The 26,098-nt window shown below is 44.4% G+C and overlaps 1 protein-coding gene across 8 annotated transcripts in view; it reads right to left on the bottom strand.

The window, feature by feature from the left end:
- Nucleotides 1-26,098, bottom strand: part of NTM (neurotrimin) — a 1,016,090-nt gene that overhangs the window by 92,470 nt on the left and 897,522 nt on the right. For 2 of the 8 annotated variants that reach the window (XM_061592407.1, XM_061592408.1), the window contains exon 5: nucleotides 24,980-25,018. The exons of the other annotated variants lie outside the window; for them this stretch is intronic. In XM_061592407.1, the coding sequence (XP_061448391.1) occupies nucleotides 24,980-25,018 (39 nt within the window). The remainder of the gene's footprint in view (nucleotides 1-24,979; nucleotides 25,019-26,098) is intronic. 8 annotated transcript variants of the gene reach the window in all.

Raw genomic sequence — 26,098 nt, 5'->3', positions numbered from 1 at the left:
AGCCTTGAGAGTGGCACAACACCTTGGACTCTACAGTGGGAGAGGGATGAGCAGAAATTGCACAAGAGCAGCTATGCATTGAGGTCCTGATCCTAAGCCCACTGAAGTCAATAGAAAGACTCACATTGTCCTCGAGGGGCTTTGGTTCAGGACCTAAGCAAGGAGATGAACCAAAGAGTGGAGCTTTAGTTCACATATGGAAGTTCCAGTCTGACCTTAGAGTTTCACCACAGTCTTCAGGGAAGGTATATTCACCCTCAACTCTTATCTTTCTCTTCTTTTTCTCACTGTGTGACTTGATGCAACTCTGAATGTACTGTAGGTAGTGATGGAAAGATCTGTCTCTTTTGGTTCTCTCAGTTTCCCGTTTTTCCAATGTTCAATTCAGTTCTCTATATTTCTACAGCGATCTGTGATGTTTTTTTTTAAAAAAATCCTCATGAAAATTCTCCACCATTTTAGTGCCAATTTCTCCAAATAAACACATTTTTGTAGGCAGTTTTGACAAAGGTGCACATTTTTGCAAGCCATTTCTCATCCTTTCATGCCTTTTTGCATGTTATTTTCACTTATGTATCCATTTTTATGCACACATTTCCCCCTAATATATGCATTTTTGTAAATGTCGTTTAGTTGGTGAACTGCATCCCAAAATTCTGATAAGTGCGAATTTTGAAGGATGGCTGTGTTTCAGTTCTCATACTGATTCGGAAATTGTGAATTTGATAAATTTTGCTTAAAATGCAAACTGAATTGAAATTCTCACCCATCCCTAACAGTATGCATAGGATCTCTGCCTTATTCTATCTATAGCGTTAGGGAATGAATGACTGGGGTAAAGTTAGATGCTGCTCATATAGATTGTAATTGTAAACACAATATTTTTCCTGTATCTTCTTTTAATAAACCCATCTTTATTTTACTCTTTGTGTGGTTCATTGGGGTTAAGGGTAAGGTTATACACACCGAAGAGTGATGTGCAGGTTTAATTCCAGCAAAAGGTTCCACTACACTCTCGGGTGGCGTTTGAGTTTCCACTGGACATACACGCATGTGGAGATTCAAATGTACATGTGTAACAGGGTGGGGATGTCAGAGAATTCTGTCAGAAAGTGAAATGGGAGCAGATGTTGCCTCAGTCCCCATGTTTGTGCAAGGTCAGAAATGGAAATCACATAAGTGAAGATGGGTGGTATTCACTATTGTTTTTTAGTCTGCAAACATTATGTAAATAATTATGGTATTTTCTGCATTGTGTTTGAAATGTTTTGACATCAGTGATGTAATTATTTACATTAGTTTCAGCCGTACCAGATAATGGGACAAATAGCATAGGTTTCAGCGGAAGCCAATCTGTAGCAAAATGGAACCAGCACTGATGACGGCAAACACAGAGTGGGACGGAAATTGTCCTACATCCCTACCTGAGGGTAATGCTGGCAGGAGGAAGAGCAGAAGCTCCCTTCTACTGAATCAGGCCATTGTTCCGTCTTGCTCAGTACTATCTACTTTGACCAGTGGCAGCTCTTCATGGTCAGAGAAGGGGTTTTCCCAGGGCTCACACCAGGCATAATTGGGCACTTGGCAGGGCCGGTTCTAAAGGGCGGCCAGGTGGGGCCCTGGCCAAGGGCCCCTGGGGTTACAGGGGCCCCTTAGGGCCCCCTCCTCTCCACTTCTGTGATCCACGGCAGGATTGGGGGTGCAGATCGCAGGGCAGGAGCTTCCACCTGCCCACCATTCCCTCGCCCCACCTACCTGTCTCCTGTCTTTTAACATTGCCCTTAATGAAGATGGCGGCTGAGGTTTCCCTAAGGTGTTGAAGCCCTGCCGCCATCTTGGTTGATGGCAGAGATGCGCGTGCGTAGCATGCACGTGTGCCATCAACCAAGATGGTGGCACAGGCTTCATCCCCTTAGGGAAACCATGGCTGCCATCTCGGTTAATGGAAATGCTAAAAGACAGGAGACAGGTAGGTGGGGGGTCACACACACACACATGCCAGGGCCCAGGCCAGCTGATGCCCAAGGGCCCTGGCATGCCTGGGGCCAGCCCTGGCCCTTGGGCACCAGCCTGCCCCAGGCCCATTGCGCCTGCCCGTACCTACCTCCCACTGCAGTATATGCTGGCCACACTGTGCACGCATGCCTATCATCAACCAAGATGGCGGTGGAGGCATCGGCCCCTTAGGGAAGCCTTGGCCACCATCTTGGTTGATGGCAGGCATGTGTGCAGCAAAGCCAGCATTCACCCCAATGGGAGAGGTAGGTGGGGTGTGCAGGCAGGTGTCGAGGGATGGCACGGTTGTAGGGGGGTGCCTGGGAGCTCCCTCTGTGTGGTCTGCAGCAGGGTTGGAAGCTGACAGGCAGAGGTTTCTCCTAGCCTTACCTGGAGATGCCAGGGATTGAACGAATGACCTTCTGCATGCAAAAAGTGCATTAAGCCACGGTTTCTCCTCCAAACACCTAGATTTGCCTTGCCACATTCTCTGAACATGTGCACTGAATCTCTTTCATCACCTCTATAACCGATTGTGGCTTCCTAGTGGACTCTGAAGAGCTCGTTCAACTTCTGCCGTAGGCTATCATTTCTGTGATGCTTTTCAGCCAGGAAAATCTCAAGATGCCCTAAGATTAGCCACATACAGAACAAAGCACTTAACCCTTGCCTCTGAAAGCCAACCCATCCCCTCAGTTCACGGTGATACCACACAAGAAATGGGGGGGGAAGAGAGGGGGAAAATAAAAGAAACAGGTTTGCATCTGACTGCATGATAGTCAGAGGTGAATGTGTGCAGGGCCGGAATAATGCCAGACTGCTCAAGTAATCTCAGTGCTTCTATAAATATTTTAGAATTAAATCTTCTCTTTCAAAGCTTCCTTTGCTGAAAGTAAAACAGATACTCAGGACATGCTAACAGAGACAGCTATCCTGAGCTAATCATATATTCTAAGAGAAAACTCAATTTTCCAAGTGCCAGTCCTTATGTAGCCAAAAAGGCACCATCCAGATAAAATAAGGGGGTATCAGAAAACATGGGGGCACCTCAAGGTTTGCAGAAGTACAAAACTTCAGAGAAAAGACCCAAAGGGTGGGAAACCCCCCCAACAGTGCAACAAGGACTGAAGCCATAGTGTGCAAACAATTAAAGAAGCTGCCCCTTTGCAGGTAGGGTCCATAAAGTCCATTACTACATTCTAGTGGGAGGTTATTAGGATATCCATCATGGCAAACAATTTTTTATTAATGTTCTGGTAAGTGCTGCAGCTGACATAAATGCGATGCTGCAATAAGGTACAGCTTGGCACAAATGCAACAAGAAAATCAAGCAGCAGAGAGCTATGTCCCGGAGAATCTTTAAGCTTCCAACATGAACCTTCAGACAGGACCTCTTCTGAGACAAGACAACCACCTACCTAGATCTAATGAATTGCTCATCCTCAACAATCGGTCTCATCTGGATTAAGTTCTACTTAATTTTATTAAGCCTCATGATAATTTCCCACTCTTTCATATGGTTGGGAAGGACCAAGTGGCCACCTGGTTTAATATGCTGCCTCAAAGCAGGGCCATTCACAGATTATTCAGAGGGGCTGCACAGATCCACCCCAATCCAGGCCATAGTATGCATGAATTTATTTAATATTTCAAATTTGTAAGCCAACTTTCATACCCAAGGGGAGGCCAGGCCACTGATGCTCAACTAGATGAGCCATTGGCTTGATCCAGCAGGGCTCTTATTATGACATACGTTCTTAACAATATGAGAGGAGTAAACACGAAGCACTAATTTAAAGTCACTTAACAGTATATTTGTTCCTCTGGTTACATGTTTTGCACCAGCAGAACATTGTTGCACAAGAGAACGCATAAGCAGGTTGCTGGTGATTTTGTTGTGCCATAGATTTTGTAATGTGTTGCACAACAAGTTTCCACTAAGTAGTGCAACTGTGGCATTGGATTCCTTTGTCGCACCACTTTAAAGCTTATCCATCCACTAGTGCAAGAGCCCTTGTGTTAGCAGATAGGGAACACTGGATATAACCCATCATCTTCAGATGTCTGAATCAAGTGAGCCACATGCACACTGCAAAACTTCAAGGAATGCTAGCTTTTCTTGACCTAGAGTAGCCTCCCCACAACCTGGTGCTCTCCAGATGTTTGGACTACATCATCCCTGATGGTGGGCACTGTCATCCAAAACATCTGGAGGGCAGGGCATCAGGTTGAAGAAGGCTGATCTAGAAAAACAATGTCTTTACCACACCTACTATGGATTTCACATCTTGAGTGTATGCAAAAGCACAACATCATCAGTCATTGAAAGAAAACGGAGCTGTTATGTTGGGAGAAGTGTTTGTGTGGGAAAAAAAAATAAGATCTGCAACAATGGCCAGAATTCTGAATGCATCACAAACACACAGTGACCTGGCTGTGACCCTGCATAGTAAGCCAAGGGGGTGCAGTTAAAATACCTTGAAAATCTCCCCCATGGATAGACAAGATAAATGAAAAAGGAGGTTAATGGGGCTGCTAGTTTTTGGAAAAAAGATGTACCAAAAGCACAGCTGTAAAACATCCCTCGCAGGAAAACAAATGGACACAGAGGGATCTTTTTAATGATCCAGAAAAACTAAAATGGAAACTTCATATGGCCAAAAGAAGCAATGGGTTTAAATTTTGGGGAGGCAGATTTAGGTTAAGCACCGGGAAGATCTAAAACTGAGCACCTTAGCAATCAAATAAGCAGTCTTGGAGGTAAGATAAGAATAACAGATGCTGGCAAAGCTCTTTGTATCTCTGGGCCTTGCTATATCTGTACAAAGAGAGGAGCATTAGGAACCCACTAAATTCTTGCCAAAGCTAGAGACAAATTCTGAAGTGGCCATGTGCCCTGTTTTAACAGAGGTCAGGTTTCTATTTTAAAAGGCTGTCAGAAGACAGCCTCTGTTTGAAAGGGAACCATAAACAGAGAGAGCAGGAGGGGCCTTAAAGTTGCCCACCAATTGTTAGTAGCACTCGGTCAGCAGACTGAGCAGGAACAGAAGTCATCTGGTGTCTTCCCCGATATGGTGGGATGTACTGTATTTCAATTTAAATCACTTCTAAACATGCAAGCATACATATAATCATATGCAACTTTAATGCACCTTGATATCTTCTTTTGTCCTTTTTTATGGGGGATGCAAATCTTCATCTTTGGCAATGCATAACGGGGCACCCTAACAAATCCCTGGCTTTCCAACCAACCTTCCTTTTCCCCCTCCTCTCACCCATACAACTCCTGATCTCCCAGCCCATTCCTCTCTTTCCTTTAAATAACGCTTAACTGGACAGTGTGTGTGCATGCATGTGGCAACAGTAAAATGGAAATGGACTGCCTTCAAGTCGATCCTGACTTATGGTGACCCTATGAATAGGGTTTTCATAGTAAGTGGTATTCAGAGGGGATTTACCATTGCCTTCCTCTGAGGCTAGTCCTCCCCAGCTGGCTAGGGCCTGCTCAGCTTGCCACAGCTGCACAAGGCAGCCACTTCCTTGCCCGCAACTGCCAGCTGGGGGGCAACTGGGCTCCTTGGGACTATGCAGCTTGCCCACGGCTACACAGGTGGCAGGGCACGTAACCCGTGAGCCACTCTCTGTGAGGGTGATCTTTAGCTGGCCATTTACACCCAGGAGACACGAGTGGGGATTTGAACTCACAGACTCTGGACTCCCAGCCAGGCTCTCCTCCCCACTGTGCTATACCAGCTGTTGTGAAAACAGTAGTGAGGAGATTTTGGATATGGGGAGAAGGAAAGATCAGAGTTTTACCCTGCCTCCTTTCTCAGATGCCTGGAGCACTGCACAACACCAGGGCAAAAGGCCCCATTTCCACTGTGAAATGTAGTTTCCCCAAGGTCAATGGTTAGTAGTGTTGGTGAAACTACATTTCCCAAGGGTCACTGGGGCTGTTCGTCCTGGCAGTTGGCTTGGATATAGCTTGGTTTATTTCCAGTCCAGTTTGGCATCAGCTAGGATGTCGTTGCCTATCTTTAGCAACTCCCCCCCCCTTTCTTGGATTGTTTTAAAAGCTTGGGCAGACATCTGTTGCAGTGATGCTTGTACATATCCTGCTTGAGACCTAGATTTGGCACTGAAATTTGGCTCAAAGCAGCATTTAAAGGAAATTTGGAGACTATTTCTTTTTAGAAAACATCTGAGGGTTTTTACGTTACTTAATTTCCAGTGTGCTGTTACTGAGCATCTGTTGAAGGACTGTTGAAAATCATCACCATGTCTGCAGATGGGATGGGCAGAAATGAAGTCCCATATATGTTTTAAGCAGCAGCACAACTTGCATTCCCCAGTATCATTAATTTATCTCATACAATTCCATGATCTCAAGCAATATTTTGGGAAAACTCTAAACTTGTTAGAGAGCCAGTGTGGCGTAGTGGTTAGATTGTTGGACTACGACCTGGGAGACCAGGTTTGGAATCCCCACACAGCCATGAAGCTCACTGGGTGACCTTGGGCCAGTCACTGTCTCTCAGCCTCAGAGAAAGGCAATGGTAAATCCTCTCTGAATACCACTTATCATGAAAACCCTATTCATAGGGTCACCATAAGTTGGAATAGACTTGAAGGCAGTCCATTTCCATTTCCTAACCTTGTTTGCATTGCAAGATAGAAAGTAACCTACAATCACCGTTTCTTTCTGAGACAAGATATAAAGCCGGAAGACTTTCTGTTAGACTAACAGATTTCTCAAGATTCAGGGGTAGAACTCTTGCATGTTTCCAGGCTGTCACTGTATTGCGCCTAAATTATTGGGTCTGTGATGATATCATAAAAGAAGTTGCTATTGTTGATTGCATCTGAACCAGATGTTCTCCAGATGTTTTAGACTCCAGCTGCCATCAGCTCCAGTCAGCATGGCCAATGGCCAGGGATGATTGGGCCTGTGTTTCACAACATCTGAGGAAAGCACAACATTGGCTACCTTGACCTAAAGTACAAGTTAAAATAAGGTTGGGAGTTCCTGTTCAGTCACAATCAGAGGAATGTCTATGGCAACCCATGAGAGTGTCAGTTAAGACTAGCAACATTTGGATTGCATTCAACTAAGTCCAAATCAGAGTAAATCCATTGAAATGAATGAGCCTAAGTTAGTAATGTATAAGTAGAACTAGCATTGAATGTCACCCTTTAGCAGGAGGATTCTCCATATATGTTCTCATGCACCATGTTTATAAGTTAGACCACAGGAAACCTGCCTGCTCTGATTACCTGCTGGTGGAAACAAGGGTTGTTGATTCAGGATAACAACTTCTGAAACTTTAACAATCCTATCTGATTATACAAACCAGGCCTCTGTGACCAAGTGCTTTACCAAGATTAATCCCACTTAGTTTATGAAGCTTCACAGGGTGTGCTGGGAAGCCCGGAGCCCTCCCCTCTCCCTTCCAGCTGATCTTAAAATACCACAGCATGCTGTAGCATCTGGTTGGAATTATTTTTTAAGATGGCAACAAGTTAGGCCAATGTGCACAATGTTAAAAATTAATCAGCAGTGTGTCCGCACTCAAGAGAGTCTACGCATTGTCCTGCCAACTGCTCCTATTGCCTCTCACTGTTCTTAATAAAGGGAGGTAGTAAGAACTAGTTTCCCCCTCCCAAGAAACCTTCCCCTGCCAGAGGCAAGACACTGCACAAGCAGATTGCAATTTGTTCTAAATTCATCTCATCCAAAATGTTTGACAAGACTCATTGCACACCCAATAGAATCTACAGGAAACAGAGTCCCTGGGAGCTGTGCATTAGGAGGGTGAGCCTCTTATCAACCAGATGCATCATGGGACATAATTTTGTTCCCTGGTTGGATGAAGTGCACATGGTAAGGACAGATGCTTCCTGTTGTCTTTTGCACTAATTGCCTAGAATGGGTCATTGTCATCAGATATCACAGACAAAGAATGGGAAACCTCAGGCTCAGAGACCAAATGTGTGTCTCCATGGCTCTGTCTCTGGCTCCCTCCCCAGCCACACCCATCTCTCCAGGCCACACCCCTTCCTAGCCATGCTTTGCACCTTCCTGGAGTGTTTTTGCCTAGCTGGAATAAGTCCTTTAACTCTGATAATGACTCTCGCTTGCCTCGATGGAGGATAGAGAGGGGCATGGGAAGGGGTGTAGAAATGAGCCTACTGTGCAAAGAGAAAACCTGCATTAGTTCCTCAACCAGTTTTTGCCTCTGGCACCACCCACTGCTGCCATGTGGCTCCTGAAATATTACCCAAAAGGGAACGCAGCCTTTGGGCTAAAAACGGCTTCCCACATCTGTAGGAAACTGTTGCCCATAAAATAGGGATGGAACAATCTGTTTGTTTTGTTTCTCTCTGTTTCTCATTTTTCTAATATTAAATTCAGTCCTCTACATTTCTGCAGTGATCTGCGATTTTTTTAAAAAAACAAATCCTCATGAAAATCCCCCACCATTTTAGTGTGAATTTCTCCAAATAAACACATTTTTGTAGGCAGTTTTTACTGATGTACACATTTTTGCAAGCCATTTCTCATCATTTCATGTCTTTTTGAATGTTATTTTCACTCAAGTATTCATTTTTATGCACACTTTCCCCTAATATATGCATTTTTGTAAATGTTGTTTAGATGGTGAACTGCATCCCAAAATTCTAATAAATGTGAATATTGAAGGATGGCTGTTTTTCGGTTCTCATATTGTTTCAGAAACTGCGAATTTGATAAATTCTGCTTAAAATGCGAATTGAATCGAAATTCTCACCCATCCCTACTATGAAAGTTCATGCCACAGAAAACGTAGTCACAAAAGGAGTACTGTAATTTTTGTCTTCTTCTTGCTACAGACCAACATTTCCTCCATGAATGGGCTAGATATATAGAGGATGAATGATGTAATGCCTGCTGGTCCAGCCCCTGATATCACAGCACCCTTCTCAACTTCAGCCTCCTTAAATTCTCCATCCTATTTGCAGGAGAAATGCAAAACAATCCTTCTGAGAAATGTTGATTCCATTACTATTGAATGAAACTCTGCTAGTTCATACTGATGAACGAAGAAAGCAGTTGGGCTAAGAGATGAGGACTGGGAGGAGTAGAGAAGAAGCCCATTGATTCCTTCAACCATGTTAAAATATAGTGGGTTGCATACACCATTGCACCCACCCTGTTCATGGGCAGAGAAGTTAGGGGAGGATTTGATGCAACATTCTCCAAGGACCACCTGAAATTCTCCCAAAGTTTGAAGGGGGGGGGGGGAGTCTGAAAATGAAAATGCTCAGAAAATTTCTCAGAAAATTCTGTTCTGAGAAATTTCAGCCCAGCAATATGAAGCTGACAGTCCCACATTTTCTCCTTTTTGCTCTGCTTTCATTTCTCTTCCAGTATCATCATTTCCTCATTAGGAACATAGGGCTCTGACTTATACTGAGCCAAACCGTTGGTCCATCTATGTCTGTATCATTTACATTGACTGGCAGCCGCTCTCCAGGGCTTCAGACAGGAGCCTTCCCCAGCCTTATCTGGAAATGCTGTCTTCCTATATGCAAGGCATCTGCTCTGCCACTGAGTTATAGCCCTTCCCATGGCATCAACTAGTCTGCAAGATTAGCATATGACAGAGGGAGAGGCAAAGCATGAGGCACACAGGAAGCTGCCTTACACCGAGTGGGGCCATTGGTCCATCTAGCTCAGTGCTATCTACTCTGACTGGCAGATGCTCTCCGGGATTTCTGAGAGTGTTCTCTCCCAGCCATAACTGGGAGCTACAGCCTTTTCCACGTCCACTTTCTTGCTCTTCCTCCTGCCATGCTTCACTTTTTCACCTGTGTCAATTATATTTTCAGGCCCATTAACCTCTTTGCATTCTGCTTCGCCCTGTGGCTGTAAGCTCCTGGCACCTGTCACCCACCCGCTCCATCAACCCACTCAACATCCCACTCTGATGCCAAATGTGGCCGGGATTCCTCCTAGGTTAATCCTGCAGCAACTGCTCCTGGTGCACTTAATATTCACGGCAGCTAGAACATTTCATGGTGAATTGGATGTACACTCAACTGGAAACGGAAATTTTTATGACTGTTCTCACTCTGTGCTGCAAGATTACACCAGCTGAGAAAACATGGAAGCAAATGAACAACCTGTGAACTGTAAAGTATATTAATAATGAAACCATAGCCTGGGAAATGAAGGCTATATTCTGTTTATATTCTGCTCCATTAATAGAAGGCGCCCTTGGATAGCTCCGCCCCATTAGCCAACACTCTGTGCAATGAGAAATGATACTGCTTGGGTAGGTTCACAGAATCATAGAATCACAGAAGAGTAGAGTTGGAAGGGGCCTATAAGACCATTGAGTCCAAGCCCCTTCTCAATGCAGGAATCCAACTTAAAGCACACCCTACAGGTGGCTGTCCAGCTGCCTCTCGAAGACCTCCAGTGTTGCAGAGCCCACCACCTCCCTAGGTCATTGGTTTCATTGCCATACCACTCTAACAGTTTAGACGTTTTTCCTGATGTTCAGTCAAAATCTGGCTTCCTGTAACTTGAGCCCATTATTCTGTGCACTACACTCTGGGATCGAGAAGAGATCCTGGCCTTCCTCTGGTGGCAACCTTTCAAGTTTGAAGCATGCTATGATATCTTCCCTCAGTCTTCTCTTCTCAAGGCTAAACATGCCCAGTTCTACAGTCTCTCCTCATAGGGCTTTGTTTCCAGTCCCCTGATCATCCTCATTGCCCTTCTCTGAACCTGTTCCAGTTTGTCTGCTGTTGTTGGACTGCCTTCAAGTCGATCCCGACTTATGGCGACCCTATGAATAGGGTTTCCATGTTTCCAGAGGTGGTTTACCATTGCCTTCCTCTGAGGCTGAGAGGCAGTGACTGGCCCAAGGTCACCCAGTGAGCTTCATGGCTGTGTGGGGATTTGAACCCTGGTCTCCCAGGTCCTAGTCCAACACCTTAACCACTACACCACACGGGTTCTGCATCCTTCTTAAAATGTGGATGAAATACTCAAGATGAGGCTTTCTCCCTCCACCTTTCTCATAATACTAGAAATCGCTGTCATCCAATACATTTGAATGGCAGAAAAGCAGGTGCGGGGAAACTTTGGCCTTCCAGTTATTGCAGGACTGCAACTTTCATCAGCCCCAGCAAGCATGGCCAGTGGCTAGGGATGACAGGAGCTGTAGTCCATCAATATCCGGACTGCCAAAAGGTTCCCCACAAATAGACAAAAGGACTTGAGGTTTTTACACAACACCTTGCTGCAAAACAGATGTGGTGATTGCCACTATAGTAGATGACTTATACAAAGGATTAGACACCTTCATGGAAGATGCATCTTTCAGTGGCTCTTCATCATAATGGCTACATAGAGCCTCTGTGTTCAGAGGCAGTTTGGTGTAGTAGGAGAGGAGGGTTATTGCATTTGTGCCTTACTTGTAAGCATCTTGAGACATATGGTTGGCCACCAAGAGAAACAAAACCCCTGGCTAGATAGGCCTTTGGCCTGGCCCATCAGGGCTCTTTGTAAGTTCAGAATTTCTGAGGTCAGTCATGAGCTTCCATGTGCCAGGCACCTTGTGGGTCAGTCAATTATTCCTTACTCCCTGTGCTAGCAGAACAGCAGGTTCAATGAAGGAGCTGCATGCAGCTTAAGCCCACAGGCTCTTTTCACAGACCACCTGGAAACCAGGTGATTCTGGAAGGCCAATCCCCAGATAATAATAATAATAATAAAAAATTATTTGTTAGTCGCCTATCTGTCCGAATTAATGGACACTCTAGGCGACTTACAGCAGCAACAAAATACAATACACAATACAATACAATATAATACACAATACAATAAAATACAACCACATTCATCAATTAAAACTAACATCAAAAACATCAGTTAATACATTACAAACTAATCTAACTCGAAGTTCCTGTAGGCCTGCCTGAATAGCCAGGTCTTTAAAGCTCGGCGAAAACTCATCAGGGAGGAGGCATGTCGAAGATCGTAGGGGAGAGAATTCCAGAGGGTGGGAGCCACTACCGAGAACACCCTCTCTCTGGTCCGCACCAGCCGAGCTATTTTGGCCGGTGGGACTGAGAGGAGATCCTGCGTGGCTGATCTTGTGAGGCGGCTTAATTGGTGATACTGGAGACGGTCCTTTAGATAAACCGGGCCGAAACCATATAGGGTTTTAAAGGTCAATACCAACACCTTGAATTGGGCCCGGTAAACCACTGGTAGCCAGTGAAGATCTATCAACACCGGGGTGATATGTTCCTGGCGACAGCTATGCGTAATCAAGTGTGCCACCGTATTCTGCACCAGCTGGAGTTTCCGGACCGTCTTCAAGGGTAACCCCACGTAGAGCGCATTACAATAGTCTAAGCGAGAGGAGACCAGGGCATGTATCACTCATGGGAGTAGCTGTACAGGAAGGTAGGGTCGCAGCCTCTGTATCAGATGTAATTGATACCAAGCTGCCCAGCTCACTGCCGAAACTTGAGCTTCCATGGACAGCTGGGAGTCAAGAATGACCCCGAGGCTGCGGACCTGATCCTTCAGGAGTAATCTCACCCCGTTAAACACCAAGTCGATGTCTCCCAACCTTCTCTTATCACCCACAAGCAACACCTCGGTCTTATCGGGATTTAGCTTCAGCCTGTTCTCGCCCATCCATCCACTAACGGACTCCAGGCACTTGGACATGGTCTCCACAGCCAACTCTGGTGAGGACTTTAATGAGAGATAGAGCTGAGTGTCATCCGCATATTGGTGACACTGCAGCCCAAAACTCCTGATGATAGCTCCCAGCAGCTTCATATAGATGTTGAATAGCATGGGGGAGAGGATAGAACCCTGCCTGCTGTAAAAGCTCCAAAATGTCCTGCACTCCTACAAGTGTGGGCCACTCATTGCTATGGAAGACTTTCTCCCTGTGCTGCCTGCCTGAGGTTTTAGCTAGAAGGGTTGGTCTTCACCAGCCATAGAGCTGGAAGGGACCTTGGAGTGCTCAGATCAATGTTTATTACTCTGCATTGAAGGAAATGCCCGAATGCTGCACCAGTTAAAGCAGATCAGCTGTAAGCACAGCACTCACCCTTTTCATGAAGATGGCCCCAGGATCAGTCCTCTGGTATCTCCAGTTTGAAGAGGATCACAGACAACTACCTGACACCTTTGTGTGCTTTTGTCAGTCAAGATTGGCAATACTGATTGGGATGGATCAATGGACTGACTTCCATTGCTCTTTGAATTCTGTAACCTACATAAATGATGTCAATTAAGTCAAATTGGACATATATCCTTAGTTTGCATAATTTATTCTTCTGTTACTCATGGTAAGGTATGGAGCATAGGCTCCCTATATTCTCATCCTCTGAATCCTACTGCACCACCTCCCCATCTGTCTCTGGAGAATGCAACTGGCATTGCATGAGTGTGCGTGCACGCACACTCACACTTTTAAGTATGGCTGAGTAAAATGGGGAGAGGTGCTGCATTTTTGGAAGCAATGAAAGGTCCACTGCTTTTGTCTATTTTTTTTTGGGGGGGGGAGGCTGCCATTAAAAAAGAAATAGCAATTGCCCACCCAGAATTAGGGCAACTGGTGATTTGATTGGTTGGGACCACCCATGTGACCCATTGAGGAATTATTGCCCTCACTCTCTCAGTTGACTTTGTTTGCCCTCCATGACATCATTACATGGCAAAAACTATGTAGCACCATGATGTTATGTTCAGGCTTTGATCCTGGATTACCTGCAATATAGTGAAGAAGCCCAAACGTACGTGTGTGTGTGTGAGAGAGAGAGAGAGGGGGGGAGGGAGAGAGAGAGAGGGAGAGGGAGAGAGCGTAGCAGCAGATTGGGGGGAGATATGGGCTGCTTTAATTGGCTTTTAAATATGTGTTTTTAAATCTGTATACTTGTTTTTATTTTTTAATTTTTGTAAACTTCCCAGAGAGCTTTGGCTATGGGGCAGTATACAAATGTAATAAATAAATAAATAAAGTGTGTGTGAAAAATAAGGACATTCTCAACGACAAAGATTTCAGGCTCCTGAAGGCTCCGCTGGTAGAACATTCACTGCAATACCCAAACCTATATCCATAGTTAAAGGATAGAACGTTGCTCAAAAAAAGTGTACGTGGGGAGTTGATGACATCCTCAAAATATAGGGGGCTTCGCTGGTACAGGTTGCCAAACTTTAAACAGCAGAAAACTTGAAAGACTCCTGGGTGGACACACTAAGGTCTACAACGCAGTACAATAAAGCTCTCTCAGCTCAGACCTGAATATTTATTTCACCTGCAGGTCAGGCACCAAATGGAAAGTCAATTTCTGGATAACCTGTTGCAAGCACATGCATTATACAAACACCATTTCATTGTCTGAGCTATTCAATCATGCTTATTTGCTTTATTAGAGACAAACTCAGTGAATTTAAGGGGGGGTTGCCTGCTGAATTGCATAGCAATAAGTCAATAGCATTCTATAAGACGTTGCCATTATTTCTAGAGCGTTTCAGGAGAAAGCCCGGAGACCCTTGTAGCTCAGTGGTAGAGCATTTTCTTTGCACCCAGAAGGACACAGGTTCCATGCCTGGTATCTCCAGCTAGAACTGGGAACAGAGCTCTTCCTGAGACACTGGAGGGCCACTGCTAGTCAATGCACTAAATGGACCAACGGCCTGTCTCAGATTAAGGCAGCTTCCTATGTCCATTGGCATCTCATCTTTAAAAAAACAAAACAGATTCAACAGAGGCAGCACCATCAGGAAACAGCATGGCCAGTGCCTGTTCTGAAAATATTGTTAAAGGAGATTGCTTTAGCTATGCGCTATTGTTTTATTTTGCACAGGGTCCATTTCTATTCCTTCAGAGACCTGGAGTCCCCTAAGAATTTGGGACCTTAGGAATATGCCTACTTTGGCTTTTAGTAAAGTTGGTTCTGATGCTCCCTATGTTCACTGGGGACATTAGTAAATAAACAGATATTACTGTTAGCAGCATAAGCTTCCAGCTGTTTTACAGAAACCAGCACACACTACCAACAATTTCTCATCCAAAAGGCAATTAAACCCTGTAGCATTGCCCCTGGAACTTCTCTCCTCTCAGGATAGTGGGGAGTATGTAACAATACTGAAGAAACTGTAATTGTTTGGGATTTGTGTGAAAAAGAGGGTGGGGAGAGAGATGGAGAGGAGGAGGAAACAAGCAAAATAAATAAGTACACATTATAGGTTACAGATCAAGGGCGGTATTCAATGCTAGTCCTATCCTGATCCATTGAAGTAGATGGACATGGCTTACTTAGGTTTTTTAATATCAATGGGTCTACTCTGAGTAGGATTTAGCTAAACATAACCATATTGTTTCAAATTCCGTTGTACTGGATTTTGCAAAATAATAAGACTAATTAAATCTAAATGGAAAACCAGTAGGGCAGATAGGATGGTACACTGCAGCTCTCTGAATAATGAAACTAATGAAAAAGTGGTAGAAGTAGAGCCTGGGATCTAGAGGAAGAGAAAAAAAGTGAAAGAGAGAGAGAGAGAGAGAGAGAGAGAGAGAGAGAGAGAGAGAGATCCTTTGACCTTCAGAAATCTTCTGACAGCTTCCTTATTCTCTGGTCTCAGAAGCATAACAAAATATAGTTTTCAATATTGCTTTTCTCTACCTCCAAGAGGACTAGAAACTTACTTTTTAAAAAAGCCCCAAAGTTTATATTTTCTCATATCTGTCAGATACAATGTGTTGCGTGCTAACAGGCAAATTTTAATAACATACAATGTGATCATGAACAGGCAGTAAACTAGAATTTGCATAGGATCTCTCATATTTTTAAAGTCACCTGCCCTGAGGTTACCATGTTTGATTTATGTGCACGTACCCAGGGCTGGCCTGCCAAACAGTGACACTGCACCAGTCAGTAAGCTCAAAACCATCTCTAGCCTGAGGAGCTGACAAATTGTTTGAAGTACCGTGCTGTCCCTTCACAGCTTGAGAGGGGTCCTTCACATCTCTTCTGTCACTCCCTTGCCTGCAATGATTTACCGACCTGCAGTGTAATTAGTGACAATTGGAAAGGATGCCAGTATCTGAGGAGCCAATCGTGGGCACCCATGAGACAGGATGCCAGATGGCAAGGAAGGAAATGAAACACAAGGCCCTCTGGTAAGGGATGGGCAGCTCACTGTTGCTTCTCTCCAGGAACTCCAAACTCTCACAACTGTTTGCTTGAGCCTCGGTATGCAATAATAATTCCCCCCCCCCAAAAGCATATGCTTCTCCTGACCCCAACTCAAGTAAAGACAGTTAGAGAAGGAAAAGAGAAAACTGCAATGTTGGATTAGAATGCTTAATCAAAAGACCAATAATTGGATATAGATCTTGGGCTCAGAGACTTAAGAATTTATGAACTGGGTCTAGTTATGTGTTTCCATTCTCTGTTGAATATTCTCCAGCCAAAAAGTAGCCTTTTTGCTAAAAGAAACATATTTAGGAGGAAAAATCAACAGCATAAATCAGGTGTAGCCAATGTGGTGCCCTCCCGACTGTCATGGGCTCTATGGAGCTGTTCTGGAGTGATGAAGAAGAGGATGAAGGGTCTCCGTAACTTGCAGTCAGGAAGTGCTTAGGCAGGAGGCTTCAGTACTTTTGAAACTGACAGCTCCTCCTCCTTAGCACCAGTTACAACAGAAGGAACATCAGCTGATCAGGAGCCCATTCCTTCTCCTCCCCTCCATCCTCCTCTCCTCCCAAGGTGCTGATGCCGTGCACACCTCCTCTAGACCAGGAGGATCTTGATGAAGGGCCACTGTCCCCATTGTCCCAGACATGCAGACAACTGAGATGGCAGGTGCAGCTGGCCCCACTTTCCCACCTCAAAGGAGTGCTCACATGCGTCCACACTCCCATTCTGTGACACCTTCCTCACGCATGTAGAAAGAGCCCACCTGAACCTTCTTAAGGGTTGTAAAGGTGTGTGTCTAATTACTGCAACAACATCTTAGTTTCGAGTAGTTGTTCCTAGTTAGTCTCTGGATGGCACCACATTGGCTACCACTGACATAAATGTTTTATGATTTCTCTTTAACATAAATCCCCAGATGAAACAGGCTTTCAATCTAGCACATTTGAGTCTCTCTCTTTCTCTAAATTATGTTTGTTTGTGAATTCTACCCACGCAGCTAATAAGGAAAGGGTTGAAACAAACAAATCTCAATACATTTTATATGTGGGTATACTTGCACAGCTGGTCCCATCCTTCACCCACCCTCATCGTCCAAAATTGACACATAATTGAATTTTCACCCAACATTTTGCCAGTTTTCCCTCTTATTAGCTCATCCATTTAGTTTATTAGTTTATCAAATATATACATTCAAGCTGTACTCTGGCATAATCTTATGAAGCCCTTTGCCAGCAAAATACTTCAGAGCAGAATATGGTCTCTGACACCATGTTTGGATATAGCAGAAGTGGAGAAACCTGTGGCTCTGCAGGTGGTGCTGGACTACAACTCCCATCATCCTTGACAATTAGCCATGTGGGCTGGGAATGATGGGAGTTGGAGTCCAACAACATTTGGAGGGTCACAAGTTTCCCATCCCCGGTATATATTATGTCTGAAGCCTAAAGATAAAATCAGAGTAAAGGTGTGAATTTAAAATCATCACCATGGAGGAAATTAACCTGTAGTATGTTGGATTCTAACTGCTATCAGTGCCAGCCAACATGGCCAATTGTCATGGCTGGTTTAGGCTTACGGCGACCCTTTCCCTCTGCAAGGGTGGGGGACCTATTAAATTGGTCCGCCCCCGGAGACTAATGGATCCTGAGGGTTTCCAAAGGGCTCTAGGGGATTTTCCGACTGAGAAGACTGGCGCTCCTGTTGAAGCCCTGGTTGAACTGTGGAATACGGAGATGACCCGGGCGGTTGACACGATCGCTCCCATGCGCCCCCTCCTATGTAGAGCTCATACAGCCCCATGGTATACCCCGGAGCTGAGAGCGATGAAGCAAGAGAGGAGGAGGCTTGAGTGCAGATGGAGGCGCACTCCTGACGGATGCAATTATGCCTTGGTAAGTGCCTGCTCTAAGCGATATACAGCAGCGGTGAGGGCAGCAAAAAAGAGTTATTTTGCTGTCAGTATTAAGGCATCACTCTCCCGCCCAGCGGAGCTTTTTAAAACTGTACGAGGGCTTTTACATCTTGGCCCTCGGGATACTATAGATTCATCTGTAGCCCGTTGTGATGAGTTCGCTGGACACTTCCAAACTAAGATCGCTTGCATTCGTCGGGACTTAGACTCCAATATTATAGCAGTTGGATTCAATGAAGCATCCAGACCACGGTCTTGTCCTCATTTATTGGATGAGTTTCAGTTGGTGCAGCTTGAGGATGTTGACAAGATCCTTGGACTGGTGCGGGCGACCACGTCTGTGCTGGATCCTTGCCCCTCTTGGCTGGTGAAAGCTGGCAGGACCGGAACCGCCGGCTGGGCCAAGGAGGTAATCAATGCCTCTTTGCGAGAGGGTGTGGTCCCTGACTGCCTAAAAGCGGCGGTAGTGAGACCGCTCCTGAAGAAACCCTCCTTGGACCCAGATAACTTGAACAACTATAGACCTGTGGCGAATGTTCCGTTCCTGGGCAAGGTTCTGGAACGGGTGGTGGCTGGCCAGCTCCAGGGACTCTTGGATGACACTGATTATCTTGATCTGTTTCAATCCAGTTTTAGGCCTGGGTTTGGTACCGAAACAGCCTTGGTCGCCCTGTATGATGACCTTTGTCGGGAAAGGGACAGGGGGAGTGTGACCCTGTTGATTCTCCTTGATCTCTCAGCTGCTTTTGATACCATCGACCATGGTATCCTTCTGGGAAGGCTCACGGAGTTGGGAGTTGGGGATATTGCTTGGCAGTGGCTCCGCTCCTACTTGGTGGGTCGTCAACAGAAGGTAGTGCTTGGGGAACACTGCTCGACACCCTGGACTCTCCATTGTGGAGTCCCACAGGGATCGGTACTGTCCCCCATGCTTTTAAACATCTATATGAAGCCGCTGGGTGCGATCATCAGGAGTTTTGGAGTGCGTTGTCACCAGTACGCTGATGACACGCAACTCTATTTCTCCTTTGCATCTTCCTCAGGTGAGGCTGTTAACGTACTAAACCGTTGCCTGGCCGCGATAATGGATTGGATGGGAGCTAACAGACTGAAACTTAATCCAGACAAGACCGAGACGCTGTTAGTGAGTGCCTTCTCTGCCCAGATGGTGGATGTTCACCCTGTTCTTGATGGGGTTACACTCCCCTTGAAAGAACAGGTTCGTAGCTTGGGAGTTCTTTTCGACCCTTCCCTGTCTCTTGAGGCTCAGGTAGCCTCAGTGGCACGGAATGCTTTCTACCATCTCCGATTGGTAGCCCAGCTACGTCCCTATCTGGACAGTGACGACCTCGCCTCAGTCGTTCATGCTCTGGTAACTTCTAGATTGGACTACTGCAATGCGCTCTACGTTGGGCTGCCCTTGAAGATAGTTCGGAAACTACAGTTAGTCCAGAATGCAGCGGCCAGATTGTTGACGCGGACCAGAAGGTCCGCTCATATAACACCTGTTTTGGCCCGTCTGCACTGGCTTCCTATTTGTTTCCGGGCTAAATTCAAAGTGCTGGTTTTGACCTATAAAGCCTTACACGGCATGGGACCGCAATACCTGGTGGAGCGCCTCTCCCAATATGAAACTACCCGTACACTGCGCTCAACATCTAAGGCCCTCCTCCGAGTACCATCCCATCAAGAAGCTCGGAGGATGGTGACTAGAAATAGGGCCTTTTCAGTTGTGGCTCCCGAACTGTGGAATGGTCTTCCTGATGAGGTGCGCCTGGCGCCGACGCTGCTATCTTTTCGGCGCCAGGTGAAAACCTTTTTATATGCCCAGGTATTTTAAAGTGTATTTTTACAGTATTTTATTACTATGTTGTATTCTGGATGTTGTTTGGTTCTTGTATTGTTTGTGTGTTTTTGTTTTTTGAGTTATTATATTTATTGTATTTATATATTGTGCCTGCTTTTACCTTTTATGTACACCACCCAGAGAGCCTTCGGGCTTAGGGTGGTATATAAATTAAATTAAATAAATAAATAAATAAATAAATGGCTGATGAGATTTATAGTCCACCAGCATCTGGTAAGCCACAGGTTCTCCAGCCCTACACTGACTATAGAAAGGGTGAACAAATTTTGGGATGAGCTTGGTTGCTTTTTGGATGTACACCATCATGTCCACCACATTTTTTGCCTGCCAGACCATTTGGCTCTCCAGATGTTCCTGAACAACATCCCATCAACCCCAGCAGGCATGGCCAAATGCCAGGGATGGTGGCAGTTGTAGTTCACCAACATCTGCAGGGCCAAAGGCTCCACACACCTCACCTAGTATTCTGCAAATGTGGTAAAAAACAACAATCCTGAATACCATATTGCCTCTATAAATTTGTGAGCATATCACAAATTTACAGCACTCATTACTGTGATGTGGGATGATAGCCATAGCTTAAGCTGGCTGTAAAAGGGGCTAATAAATTCAAAGAGGAAATATCTATGGCAGAGGGGCTATAGCTCAGTGGCAGAGCACATGCTTTGCATGTTGAATCTCCTGCTTCAGTTCTTGACATCTTCACTTGCAAAGATCAGGTAGCATTAGGAAAGTCATCTTTATGCCTGAGATCCTGGAGAGATGCAGCCTATCAGAGTACACAGTATTTGGACAGACGGAGACACAGTTTGTTCTGGTGTAAGACAACATCTTACTGACCATGACAGATGATAAAGGAGTCTCCATGGACAAAGGCAGCATTACTTATTTATTATTTTATTTAGCCATTAGATTTATATCCCGCTCTTCCTCCCAGTAGGATCCCAGGGTGGCATTACCAGATGATGGGGACAAATGAAAGGGGAAGGGCCATCAAGGCCATGATTATGGGTTTCCAGTGGCATTGGCCAGCTGCTGTTGCAGACAGAGTGCTGGGATGGATAGATCTTGATCGGATGCAATAAGGCAAAACTTGTATTATTCATGAAATTGAATGGGAGAAATTCCTGTAAGTGGGAAAGCAGTGTACGTGCATCTAAGGCAAGGGATGGGCAACCTGCAACCCTAGGGTTGCCTTGGCCTAATTTAAAAAGCTCTTTGGCAAAAGCAATCTGCCCCTCCTCTGGCAATCTCCTGAGCAGGATGAGAGAGAGAGAGAGAGAGAGAGAGAGAGAGAGAGAGAGAGAGAGAGAGAGAGATCCCAGGAAATTATTCTGCCTGAGGCAAAGGATGACATATTCCATGTAGAGAAGTCAACCGGACTGGCAGCTGAATCCTATAATGGCAGATGAACATTATAGATGAGTCAAAGTCCTCCACCATGTTTGAGAGCAGGAGGCTATCTTAGAAGGTGCAGGAAGAAATGGGGGAGCAATTCAATTCTGTTTGCATTTGAGGGTGAACCTACCTAATTCACACTTTCTGAAACAATATGCAAACTAAAACAGAACCAAGCTCTGAAATTCACATTTTCCCAAATTTTTCAGTGCATTTCTCCTGCCAAGTAATGTGTACAAGAATGCATACACTATGGTAAAATGTGCAAAAGTGCATATATTAGTGAAAATAATCTAAAAAATGCAATATGAGGGAAAATGGCTTTGCAAAAATGTGCAATACATGCCTAATATATTAGGCAAAATGGCACACACAAATGTGTATTTTAGCAGAAATTCACACTATAATGTTCACAAATTTTCATGCTAATTGCAAGCTGATGTGGAAATGTGGAGAACTGAATTTAAGACTGGAAAAATAAGAAACTGAAACTGAGAGATTCACCCGTCCCTAGGTGCAGACCAGGACATGTGGTACACATAGATCTGTCATCCAGCACCTCAAGTGCCATCTCTAGCACCCGCTGCCTAAAGCAGCTCTCTCCCTGTCCCTGATGATATGGCCATCCCTGCAAGGGAGGAAGACAGAAAGAAGGGGGTGTCAGAGAGAGAGTGGTGGTGGTGCTGTTCACTTTGATCCCACCCACTTCTGGCTTCAGCCCTGCTCCCCACCAGGTTGCAGCTCCAGACAGATTACCCCAAGAGAATACAGTTCTCATCAGAAAAAAGGTTGCCCAGCCCAAGCCCCCCACAAATTGCTAGATTAAATGATCTGCACAGCAAATAGTTGACAAAGCATTAAATGCACCTTCAATTAAACTCAAATTCCTTTTAAGTTAGCAATGCCTTTGGCTCAAACACAAAGCAAACTGAAGCCACCTGCTACAGCTGTGTTTCTCCCTTTCTCCTCCCAACCCGAAATGCAACTACCACAGCTTATAAAACACACACACACACACACACATGTGCACACACATCACAGAATGTGAGAATGAGCTGGAGCACAGTTTTCTGCAGCTGAAGCATCCTAGCACTGACAGAATGGGGACGTGCTTCTCCAGTTCAGAATTTTATAATACTACCTTGGGGGAGTCACCGGAAAACTTTGCCCAAAATATAATTAGTTAGCACATCTATTACAGCTTGATAAAGGTTTTAATTGATGTGGAGATCTCCTGAATCTCAGGTGTTCTGTCCCTGGCTCTTCCCTTGCTGCTCAGAAGTGGACAAACTAGACAGAGGTACAGCGGATTCTGTATTTACAGAAGAAATAAGATTATCATCCTCCAGGCATCTGTATTGCTAAAAAAGAATATGGTCATCTGAAAGGACCAGGCTACTTCCAATTCTACATTTCTCCTCTCAAAATACACACATATACACCACACATACTCATCCAAAGCTTCTTTCATGCCAGGAAATATAACATAGCAAACTCCAGCAGATCCCGCCTTAGGAGACTAAATTAACATCTCACACACAGTACTCAAGTAAAGAGTCCCCAAGCAGAGCAGCTAGGTAGAATCTTGGGATTTGGAAACTATCAAGGCACCTGGCACAAGCCTCCTCCAATTGTGGCTCTATGTCAGGGTATGTGACTAGCCCTCAAATGTGATAGCTTGTGGCAATCCAAGTCACAGTAATTCCTTGTTGCACCCAAAGGCATACTGTGCAAATGAAAGAGATATGGCCTAAATTATCTAGGCATCATTGATAATTAAATACTTCATGTAACCATTGGGTTTGAAACACCAGGCAGAGAAAAGCTTGAGCTCTTAAATTTGTCATCATAAGTCCTTCCTGTGCCTCCTTCCCCCATGCAATAAATGGTCGCTAGCCACACTGGGACCAGGTCCACTGAGTCTCTCCATCCAGCCTGTTGAGTCATATTATCTTCCATCATCATTGGGCTCACATCTTTCTCTTCTGCTTGCAGTTGCTGTTGCTGTTTCTGTTGCTGTTCCACTCCCAGAAAGCATGTTAGTTGCTCCAGATACTGGGCATGCACATGTCACACACATACACATGTTCAGTACTAGAAGGAAAGATTAGGGTAAGAACAAGATGCTTGCAGCCACCTTAAACAGCAGGTGCACAAGACAACTCTTGGAGATGGTAATTCCGATTCAGTGGCTGAAGTGGGGTGCCCTTCTACTCAGTCTAAGAATACAGCCCTACTATGAGAACAATCTCCCTTGCTTTTTCCCTTCCTTGTTTCAGTCCAAAGCTCTGGCAGTCCTCAAATTTAATACTACATTGCTGAATCCCTTGGGCTGCCAATGAGAGATTTGATGCTTCCAAAATTGGAGGCAGACAATGTTTCTTAAGGATGCTTTAAATAAGAGAATTTATAATCATGTTTCCAAATTGTTGGTTTGGCTGTGGAGACATGAGGACATATTTTCACATGTGGCAGCAAGGTATTGTCATCAACAGGTTCTGGAAGCAAGTCTTCACTGAAATTCACAAAATCACACCCTGTAGTTTTGCACCTAGAACTAACTTGGCACTATTAAGTATTTTTGGACAATAGCTTCAAGACACTGTGTACAAGCCTAGAAATAGCATGCTAGAAAAAGAGTCAGGAAGAAGGAGCAATGGTTTAGACACATACGGTCCTTTGCTTTAATAGTCAAGCAATGGCAAAACTAGATGTGAAATTAATTGTGTGAATGCAATTAATTGTGTGAAGGTGGGAAACTTGAGGAGCACTGCGACAGCGTGAATGAGGATGGAAAAGGGTTAACACTTTCTCTACCTATTGCAGTTCCCCACCCCACCCCAAACCCCACCTGTTTGCTGTTAGCATTCCCCACCTGTTTGCTGTTAGTGCCATTCGTGCAATTAACATCACATCTTGGCCAAAGGGATAGGGGGGAATTGGGTCAGTCTGTTTTTTGCTGCAGATGGATCCAATTGGACATTCACAAACCTGCTTACAGATTGGAGAGCAACCACACAACCTAAGAACATAATAATAGCCGGCTGGAGCAGGCCAGTGGCCCATCTGGTCCAGAATCCTGTTCTCACAGTGGCCAACCAGATGCCCATGGGAAGTTCACAAGCAGGACCAGAGCGCAACAATATTCTCCCCTCCTGCAGTTTCCAGCAACTGGTTTTCAAATGGATATTGCTTCTGACAGTGAAGCTAGAAGATATCCACCAGGGTTAATAGCCACTGATAGCCTTATCCTCCATGAATTTGTCTTATCCTCTTTTAAAGGTATCCAAATTGGTAGTCATCACTGCCTTCTGTGGGAGCGAATTCCATAGTTTAACTATGCACTGTGTGATGAATCTTCCAACATTCAGCTTCATTGGATGTCTACAAGTTCTAGTAATGAGCGAAGGAGAAGAACTTCTCTCTATCCACTTTCTCCATACCATGAAATTTTATACACATCTATTATGTCACCTCTTACTAACATTTAGATAGCACCCTTCTCTGAATTTTGCAATGAAGTTTCAGTCCCCAACAGTCCACATAAAAATAAGTGTTTTACATTAAAAAGTGTACAAAATACATACCAGATTCATGCAGAGTTTTTGTGCATTTCTTCAGAAAGTCTGTAAAAAAATGAATGGAATGGATCCCTGATTGTCAATGAAACTGACATGGAATGGATTTAGACTAGCCTGTTTGTCCCTAGTTTGACCCTGACAGAATAAATTCATGACTATAAAATGTGAGATGATTTGGACTCTTTTATGGATCATTAATAATCAATTTGTTTTACTTCTAAATAATCAGCCATTAGTTAAATTAGTTCCCTGAGGCTACCATCCTATATTCACCTACCTGGGCTTGGAGTAAGTTCCACTGAATTCAATGGGGCTTATTTCAGGAGTAGATATGTATAAGATCCCACTGCATGACATATGTAAATCAGATACTTATTGATAAATTGATTTTATTTGAAAATATTTATATGTTGCTTAATCAAAAATATCTCTAAGCAGTTTATATAAAGTGGTAGAATATATTCATTAAAAATAAGCAATATAAACAGTAAACAATAGATTTTACCAATATATATTTAATTGTATATCAGATGTTTTACTTGTTGTGAACCGCCCAGAGAGCTTCGGCTATGGGGCGGTATATAAATTGAATAAATAAATAAATAAATATAGTCAGCAGATTTTTTTTAAAAAATGTGCATAATAAAATGGCATAAGATATGCTTGCAGCATAAGTAACAACTCCCTTTATAAGAGGAGTGGGAAATATGAGGCCCTCCAGATGTTTGTTGTACTCCCTCTCCCATTATAATGATAAACTGACTGTGTCATTCCAACCATGTTTCAATTGTTATATATACACTTAAAATGAGTTGAAAGGGGGTGCTGCTTGCCTCTTCTTCCTTTTGTCCTTGTGTCATTCCATCTCCTTCATTTTCATGGAACTCATTTAATATACAATTCAATCTTATGCAACAACGTTATGCAAGCTCTTGAGAAAGAATGCTCTTAGGTAGCGGAGAGTGGACAGGTAGGTGCAAAGAATCCCCTTGACACTGCTTGCCAGCCTCTAGCCATAGCTGCTGTCATGGAGACAGAAGAGCCGCACTCGGAATGACCTTTCCATTTGCTTTCCACCACAAAGGGTTCTTGGACATCAGAAACCCATGGCAGATTTACATGTTA

Source organism: Rhineura floridana, chromosome 12 (assembly GCF_030035675.1).
Source record: "Rhineura floridana isolate rRhiFlo1 chromosome 12, rRhiFlo1.hap2, whole genome shotgun sequence".
NCBI lineage: Eukaryota > Metazoa > Chordata > Lepidosauria > Squamata > Rhineuridae > Rhineura > Rhineura floridana.
Note: the sequence above shows the minus strand (reverse complement) of the source record. Positions and strands in the feature narration are given on the sequence as shown.